Source organism: Hylobates moloch, unplaced genomic scaffold (assembly GCF_009828535.3).
Source record: "Hylobates moloch isolate HMO894 unplaced genomic scaffold, HMol_V3 SCAFFOLD_1, whole genome shotgun sequence".
In the NCBI taxonomy this organism is placed as follows: Eukaryota; Metazoa; Chordata; class Mammalia; order Primates; family Hylobatidae; genus Hylobates; species Hylobates moloch.
Window position 1 is genome coordinate 97,283,504 of NW_026652276.1, and position 8,621 is coordinate 97,292,124.

The 8,621-nt window shown below is 48.0% G+C and overlaps 2 protein-coding genes and 1 non-coding gene across 9 annotated transcripts in view; all 3 read right to left on the reverse strand.

Annotated features, from left to right (window-relative positions):
* Window positions 1-2,724, reverse strand: part of ANKRD61 (ankyrin repeat domain 61) — a 19,962-nt gene extending 17,238 nt beyond the window's left edge. The window contains exon 1 of the mRNA XM_032755870.2: window positions 2,601-2,724. The gene's annotated coding sequence lies outside the window, so the exon portion shown is untranslated. The remainder of the gene's footprint in view (window positions 1-2,600) is intronic.
* Window positions 1-8,621, reverse strand: part of AIMP2 (aminoacyl tRNA synthetase complex interacting multifunctional protein 2) — a 16,449-nt gene that overhangs the window by 4,221 nt on the left and 3,607 nt on the right. For 6 of the 7 annotated variants that reach the window (XM_032755882.2, XM_032755881.2, XM_058442789.1 and 3 more), the window contains exons 2-3: window positions 5,621-5,827; window positions 2,601-2,832 (exon numbers count right to left, since the gene is read on the reverse strand). In XM_032755882.2, coding sequence (XP_032611773.1) covers window positions 2,601-2,832; window positions 5,621-5,827 — 439 coding nt within the window. Of the gene's footprint in view, window positions 1-2,600; window positions 2,833-5,620; window positions 5,828-6,108; window positions 6,129-8,621 lie in introns of those variants that run through there. The other variant, XM_058442783.1, reaches the window with a different exon arrangement.
* LOC116809910 (small nucleolar RNA SNORA42/SNORA80 family) lies at window positions 3,637-3,765 on the reverse strand. The gene has a single exon (XR_004370074.1). It is a non-coding gene; the product is annotated as a small nucleolar RNA SNORA42/SNORA80 family (small nucleolar RNA).

The following is an 8,621-nucleotide window of genomic DNA, read 5'->3' on the forward strand; positions in this document are numbered from 1 at the left end:
TTAAGTCTCAGGTGTCAGCAGTTTTATAGGTAGGAGCTCTCCTGATCATAAACACAGCTGCACCTGCAAAAAACAGGACGGTTAACCTAGCCCTGCCTGCCTTCAATCTTGGGGCTCACTTCTTCACTAATAAATGTCCTTTGTGGTTCCCCCCCACGCCCCCAGATTAGGGCAGTTTTGTCTGCATTGAAAACCTGTTGACACAGGTATCCCTTCTCCTCCATGATTTTCTTTCTTTTATTTTTTGAGACGGAGTCTCGCTCTGTCGCCCAGGCTGGAGTGCAGTGGCGCAATCTCGGCTCACTGCAAGCTCCGCCTCCCAGGTTCACGCCATTCTCCTGCCTCAGCCTCTCCGAGTAGCTGGGACTACAGGCACCCGCCACCACGCCCAGCTAATTTTTTTGTATTTTTAGTAGAGACGGGGTTTCACTGTGGTCTCGATCTCCTGACCTCGTGATCCGCCCGCCCCGGCCTCCCAAAGTGCTGGGATTACAAGCGTGAGCCACCACGCCTAGCCTCAAAAGCTACATTTTCAATACGAGATGAGTAGGTATTCTGCAAAAAGGGCAAGGTTTTTGCACCTCCTAGTGCAGCTATAGTGATGTCTTCATAAATTGAGATGGAGTCTCGCTCTGTTGCCAGGCTGGAGTGCAGTGGCGTGACCTCAGCTCACTGCAACCTCCACCTCTCAGGTTGAAGCGATTCTCCTGCCTCAGCCTTCCAACTAGCTGGGACTACAGGCACACACCACCATGCCCAGCTAATTTTTGTGTTTTTAGTAGAGATGGGGTTTCACCACGTCGGCCAAGATGATCTTGATCTCTTGACCTCGTGATCTGCCCGCCTCGGCCTCCCAAAGTGCTGGGATTACAGGCGTGAGCCACTGTGCCCCACCGAATTTCCCTTTTTTAAAACAATGGTTCTTACACTGAATTCATTTACCTTGAATTGGCAGCTGCAGACCTCTGGTACATATCAAGCAATTCAACTTTCTCATGTAATATCATGACTTTTCTCTGCTTCTTGGGAGCATTTTCGGTATCACAAGAGACAGTTTGTAAGTGCCCCACAGTGTTAGTCAAGGTTTATGGCAATGCACGATGGAAAAATACCCAAAACACGATGAGAAATACCCAAGAACCTCGAGAGATCACTTTTTTTTTTTTGAGACGGAGTCTTGCTCTGTTGCCCAGGCTGGAGTGCACTGGCATGATCTTGGCTCACTGCATCCTCCGCCTCCCAGGTTCACGCCATTCTCCTGCCTCAGCCTCCTGAGTAGCTGGGACCACAGGCGCCCGCCACCACGCCTGGCTGATTTTTTTTTTTTTGTATTTTTAGTAGAGACGGGGTTTCACCGTGTTAGCCAGGATGGTCTCGATCTCCTGACCTTGTGATCCGCCTGCCTTGGCCTCCCAAGAGATCACTTTTGACTGCAACATGCAATTTCCTGGAGAGATGAATTAGCTGCACACACCGCGATGATTAGCGTCATAGGGTGTCTGAAGCAGATTGAAGCAGACGCTCCCCACGCTGGAGGCGGCTGTGAAATTATTCCAGCAGTACAGTCTGTTTGTTCTACAGTTAATGTTACGCAGTTGGGATTTCATGCTTATCTTCACGTTTGTTTACATTTCTGTCAACTGCAAGTGGTGCCATGTATTGTGTGTGTGTGTGTGTGTGTGTGTAAGTTTTGATACTTTTTAACTTTTTAAAATAGATTTGTGTATATTTTGTGGTAGTAAATAATAGACTAGTATGTAAATATTTTATGCCTCATAGCTTTTTCTTACTTGTTTTGATATTTTTCTTCTTTCTTTTTTGAGATGGAGTCTCGTTCTGTCGCCCAGGCTGGAATACAATGGCATGATCTTGGCTCACTGCAACCTCTGCCACCTGGGTTCAAGTGATTCTCCTGCCTCCACCTCCCGAGTAACTGGGATTACAGGCGCCCACTACCACGCCCGGCTAAGTTTTGTATTTTTAGTAGAGATGGGGTTTCACCATGTTGGTCAGGCTGGTCTCGAACTCCTAACCTCGTGATCTGCCTGCCTTGGCCTCACAAAGTGCTGGGATTATGGGCATGAGCCCCCGGGCGTGGCCTTGTTTTGATATTTCTAGGCTATGCGGTTTGTCTGCCAGTTTTTTCAAATTGTTGCAAATCTCCAAAAAGTTTTCCAAGATAGCTATCGAAAAAAATCCACATGAGGCCCGGGCCTGGTGGCTCATGCCTGTAATCCCAGCACTTTGGGAGGCTGAGGCGGGTGGATCATGAGGTCAGGAGATCGAGACCAGCCTGACCAACATGGTGAAACCCCGTCTCTACTAAAAATATAAAAAAAATTAGCTGGGCCTGGTAGTGCGTGCCTGTAATCCCAGCTACTCAGGAGGCTGAGGCAGGAGAATTGCTTGAACCCAGGAGGCGGAGGTTCCAGTGAACCAAGATTGTGCCACTGCACTCCAGCCTGGGTGACAGAGCAAGACTGTCTCAAAAAAAAGAAAAGAAAAGACAAAAATCCACATGTAAATGGACTCATGCAGGTCAAACTCGTGGTGTTCAAGGGGCAGCTGTGTGTAAATTGAACTCAGTCCTGTCTACTTACCATTCTTCCAAATTAAAGTGAATCCCAGCTGATAGTCTTGGCGGGGCTGTTTTTTATTCTGTTCTCCAAAGCACTTGAGAAGGTTTTCAGGCACGCTCTTGACCGAGGAGTGCGTGTGCACCGTGGACAGGACCCTGAAGTGCTCACAGAGCAGCCTGTGCAGCACGAGCAGGGAGAGGGGAGGGGAGGCCGGGTTCGCGTTGATCACGATGTCTTTCAGCGCCCCGTAATCCTGGGGAAAGACCAAGACGATGTACGAATAACAGTCATCTGAGAGTGCCACTGTGATGGGCGCGAGTCTGAGAACCTAACCAGGGTTATCTAACTGACTCTGCCACTTCCATGAAGAAGGCACTAGTGTCATCTCCACGTTGCAGCCAGTAACTTATCCAAGGTCACTCGCTCAGGACAGAGTGGAGCTGGGATATGAGCTGACTCCACCCTCTTACCCCAACAAATAAAAAGTTGACTCTACTGTCAAATAAAACAACATATGAGGAATGACACTTTCTTTTTCTTTTTTGAGACAGAGTCTCACTCTGTCACACAGGCTGGAGTACAGTGGATGATCTCTGCACACTGCAACCTGTCTCCCCAGGTTCAAGCAATTCTCCTGCCTAAGCTCCCTGAGTGGTTGGGACTACAGATGCCTGCCACCACGCCTGGCTATTTTTTTTTTTTTTTTTTAATTTTTAGTAGAGATGGGGTTTTGCCATGTTGCCCAGGCTGTTCTCGAACTCCTGACCTCAAATGACCTGTCCATCTTGGCCTCCCAAAGTGCTGGGATTACAGATGGGAGCCATGGCGCCTGGCCTAGGAATTACACTTCTATTTGTTCCTTTTAACCTACATTTATTCCAGTTACCCAATCTTTCCAACAGCTGACCATAGCCAATTTGTTGTTCATTAAGATGCTTCCATGAAGAACCCCTTAAGAAGGGGTGTTGGCTCAAGATATCACTGGTGATGAGGGATGGGGAGATTGTAAAATACTATGCGTTAACTGAAGTGCTCAGACTGATAGGCTTGTTTTTCCCACTGTGTAACCCTCTTCAGTGCCAGTGGCCCAGAGGTACAGGCAATGGTTCGGGGCCACAGTTTGCTCTGGCATGGGGCACTATGAGAGGTCCAGGGGGATGGGCCTGTCATAAATCAAAACCTATGCATGACAGCCTTTTTAGATAAAGACTTTCTTATTTCTTCTACGCTTTCACTCGTAATAATGAATGCACTCGGCTGGGCGCGGTGGCTCACACTTGTAATCCCAGCACTTTGGGAGGCCGAGGCGGGGGGATCACAAGGTCAAGAGATCAAGACCATGGTGAAACCCCGTCTCTACTAAAAATACAAAAAATTAGCCGGGCGTGGTGGCGGGCGCCTGTAGTCCCAGCTACTCGGAGAGGCTGAGGCAGGAGAATGGCGTGAACCCGGGAGGTGGAGCTTGCAGTGAGCCGAGATCGCGCCACTGCACTCCAGCCTGGGTGACAGAGCGAGACTCTGTCTCAAAAAAAAAAAAAAATGAATGCACTGATGTGAACACTCACGGCCAAACTCCTTGGCTTTCTGTACCCTGCCTGCCACTCCTGACCAATGTCCCACACGTCAGCCTACGTGGAATGCCTTGCAGTTCCCTGAACATATTGTATTACTTGGCGCTGGGTCTTCTGAGGTATCAGAAGCACCCTGAGAAATGACTTGGTCTTTTCTCAGTCATTTAGGCCACGCATGCTCGAAAACTCATCCCCAGCACCCTGAGAAATGACTCAGGGTCTTTTCTCAGTCATTTAGGCCACGCATGCTTGAAAACTCATCTGCTAGGCTCCGGCTCCCTGAGGGCCTGGTTGCGCCTCATATGAGCCCTCAGTGCATGCCAACAAGTACTGGATGAATGAGGGAGCAGGGGAAGGAATACATGAATGCAGAGGTACTGAGGTTACCAAATACCCCAGCCCTGGGTGAGACACCAAAATGCTTGCATTTTTTAGGGCTTTAAGTAGTGCTATTCTGTCACCCATTCTAGAGGAAGCTATTGGTAGGGATTCTTGGGACAAACCCTTTTGCACCCTCAAATAAATATCACATTGTTGTAACAAACGGGTGGTCTTTCTTTGCATATCAGATTCTCCCCTAAATTAGCTGAAGCCTGTAAACTTCAATCATGAGAGCTGGCTGATGCAACTTACTTGTAATATAGCAAACTGAATTCAAGCAAAATACATTTGAAATATGAGACTGTGACTGGCCTGAGCAGTACGTTTCAAAAGGACGGGTAGGATTTTTGTGCTTGGGCAGTTACGGTTCTGAAAGCTGGCCTACGATCAGAGAGTCCGGGCTGCCTCTGCTGAACCTCTGGGGAACCCTGAGCAAGCAAGCTGAGATCTGTTCTTCCAGGGCTTGGAAGCTGCTGGACCCATGCCCGGACTGGCAGAGGCTGTAACTCTCTTCCACTCCTTCTCTGCCTACAGATCCTCCCTGTCCTCTACTTGCTCTGAGAGGTCAAGAGGAGGCTTTAGAGCTTGTTTTGACTTCACTCCTGCCCTGGGAATCTGTTCTGTGCAAAGGCACATTCATTTAGAGGAGTAAAAAATATGAACATGCTCTTGGCTTTGCCTTTGAAAACTAGAAAGCTAGTTTTGTTTTTGTTTTTGTTTTGAGACAGAGTCTTGCTCTGTCGCGCAGGCTGGAGTGCAGTGGCGTGATCTCTGCTCACTGCAAGCTCCGCTGCCCAGGTTCATGCCATTCTCCTGCCTCAGCCTCCTGAGTAGCTGGGACTACAGGCGCCTACCACCATGCCTGGCTAATTTTTTGTATTTTTAGTAGAAACGGGGTTTCACTATGTTAGCCAGGATGGTCTTGATCTCCCGACCTCGTGATCCGCCCGCCTAGGCTTCCCAAAGTGCTGGGATTACAGGCGTGAGCCACCGCGCCCGGCCTGAAAGCTAAGGCTTTAATCACAGTAGCACAATTTCCCTGCACTAACCACTCAGCATCTAACGTTTCAGCTTTCAAAACGAACTTACCTTCCCAAGCACTGAATTCAAGTCCAGCGCATTGGTGGTTAAAGTCGTGGTGTCATCCGCTTGGATTATGTTGGTTACATCCAAGTCTGCATCTGGTGTTTGAATCATCTTGGAGAGGCCATCAACTGCAGCTTTCAACTCATACAGACGTTTTAAAATATCATCTTGGCGGGACTCAAGAGCTTGCAGAGATGGGTTAGACTCTTCCTAAACAAACCAACAGCCAAATGTTCACTTCCTCTCCCATCAGACCAGTGTTGTTCAAATTTGATCACTTGTCTTACTTTGCCATGCACTCACCAAACCTCCCACCCTTTAAAAGAAGACATGGGCTGGGTGTGGTGGCTCACACCTGTAATCCCAGCACTTTGGGAGGTCCAGGTAGGCAGATCATCTGAGGTCAGGAGTTCAAGACCAGCCTGGCCAACATGGTGAAACCCCCGTCTCTACTAGAAATACAAAAATTAGCCCGGCATGCTGGCACGCACCTGTAATCCCAGCTACTCGGGAGGGTGAAGCAGGAGAACCACTTGAACCCGGGAGGCAGAGGTTGCAGTGAGCCGAAATGGCGCCACTGCACTCCAGCCTGGGTGACAGAGTGAGACTCCGTCTCAAAAAAATAAAATAAAAGAAGACATTATGGGATGCAAGTCTGCAAAAACTTAATTACACAGTAAAGAAAAAAAGGAAAAAGACATTAAAATACAGGAGCAGAACCATGTCATTTTCCCCATAGTCCAATAGATCCCTGCAAATTGATCCCCAAATGCATAAAACAAGGCCAGGCGTGGTGGCTCACACCTGTAATCCCAGAACTTTGGGAGGCCAAGGCAGGTGGATCACCTGATGTCAAGAGTTTGAGACCAGCCTGGCCAACATGATGAAACCCCGTTTCTACTAAAAATACAAAAATTAGCCGGGCGCGGTAGTGCATGCCTGTAGTCCCAGCTACTCAGGAGGCTGAGGCAGGAGAATCGCTTGAACCTGGGAGGCGGGGGTTGCAGTGAGCCGAGATTGCACCACTGCACTCCAGCCTGGGCGACAGAACAAGACTCCGTCTCAAAAAAAAAAAAAAAAGCTTAAAACAAATAAACGTTGTGGCTGAAAGCCACTCTGAAATTGTATGGTTCCTATTTCAGTTAATTTAGTCTAACAACAGGGAAGGATAGAAAATGAACACAATTTGTAGTTCTTTGTTCTTAAAAGAATACTTTGCTTAAATAAGTAGCAATGAGAATGTAACTGAGTAATTTATACAAATAGGGAAAAGGGAACACAGGTTAAAACAGTTTATTTTAGCTTGGAAGCATGTCCATCGGGCCAAGTAATCAATTCCCCAAATCATTTTCTTGTCTTTTTTTTTTGTCCTGGAGACAGGGTCTCACGCTGTTGCCCAGGCTGGAGTGCAGTGGAGTGCAGGCCTTCACTTCCTGGGCTCAAGTGATCCTCCTGCCTTAGTCTCCTGAGTGCCTGGGACTACAAGTGTGTGCCACCAAGCCTGGCTAATTTTTAAATTTTTTTTTAGAGACAAAGAACTGTGCTATGTTGCTCAGGCTGGTCTCAAACTCCTGTCCTCAAGCCATCCTCCCACCTCAGGTCTCAAAGTGCTGGGAAGACAGAAGTGAGCCACCACACCTGGCCAGGCCACCATTTTTCACCTAGCCTATTCCACCTTGCACCCAGTCTAGTCCACCCCTGCAAACCATCCTTTAAGATGGCAGCTAGAAAGATTTAAAAAGAAACTCAGGGCTGGGCGCGGTGACTCATCCCTATAATTCTAGCACTTTGGGAGGCCGAGGTGGGCAGATCACCTGAGGTCAGGAGTTCGAGACCAGCCTGGCCAACATGGTGAAACCCCGTCTCTACTAAAAGTACAAAAATTAGCCGGGTGTGGTGTGGGTGCCTGTAATCCCAGCTACTCAGGAGGCTGAGGCAGGAGAATCGCTTGAACCCGGGAGGCGGAGGTTGCAGTGAGCAGAGATCGCACCACTGCACTCCAGCCTGGGTGACAGAGTGAGAGTCTGTTTCAAAATAACTAAACTAAACTAAACTAAACTAAACTAAACTAAACTAAACTAAACACTAAACTAAACTAAACTAAACTAAACTAAACAAAATCAGATATTGTCAATGTCTCCCCCTTGCTAACCTCCTAGGTGCTTAGGATAAAACGTCAAACATTTAACATGGCTTCACAGACCTCTTGTATCATTTGGCCTCTGGCTACCTTACCTCACCCAATTTCCTCCTTTGCTCTGTGCTCTAGCTGCACTGTCCTAGGAGTTCCTAAATCACCACCCTAGCTCCGACCACAGGATCTTCACATGTGCTGTTCCCTCTATCTGCATCGCTCTTCCTTCTTCTCTTGTTTGCTTGACTCCTATTTACCCTTGGGCTTAATCAGCACTTTCTCACCTCTCCTAGTCTGCTGCTCTTATTTAAGATCAAACATCAGAGAAATGTGAAGTCCACTGACTTCCGGGTGGAACAGAGTTCAGTATGCCAATTAAATTATTGAGTGATGGCCGGGCACGGTGGCTGATACCTGTACTCTCAGCACTTTGGAAGGGAGAGGCGGGTGGATCACTTGAGGTCAGGAGTTCGAGAGGACAACATGATGAAACTCCATTTCTACTGAAACACAAAAATTAGCTGGGCTTGGTGGGGGGCACCTGTAATCCCAGCTACTGGGGAGGCTATGGCAGGAGAAAGTTGCTTGAACCTGGGAGACAGCGGCTGCAGTGAGCTGAGATTGCGACACCGCACACCAGACTGGGCAACAGAGCGAGACTGTCTCAAAAACAAAAAAATCCTCAGTCAGGAATGAAGAATGTCTGAAGTACTGTATGTGTAACGTGGCTTGTGATTTTTAAGCCCTGAGTGCAGCTTGATCTAGTCCTTTGTGATCTGAGTGATACCAAAATGTTCAAGACCTGTTTTATGTCATTGGTGTCTTCTTTCTTTTTTTTTTTTTTTGAGACAGAGTCTCGCTGTCGCCCAG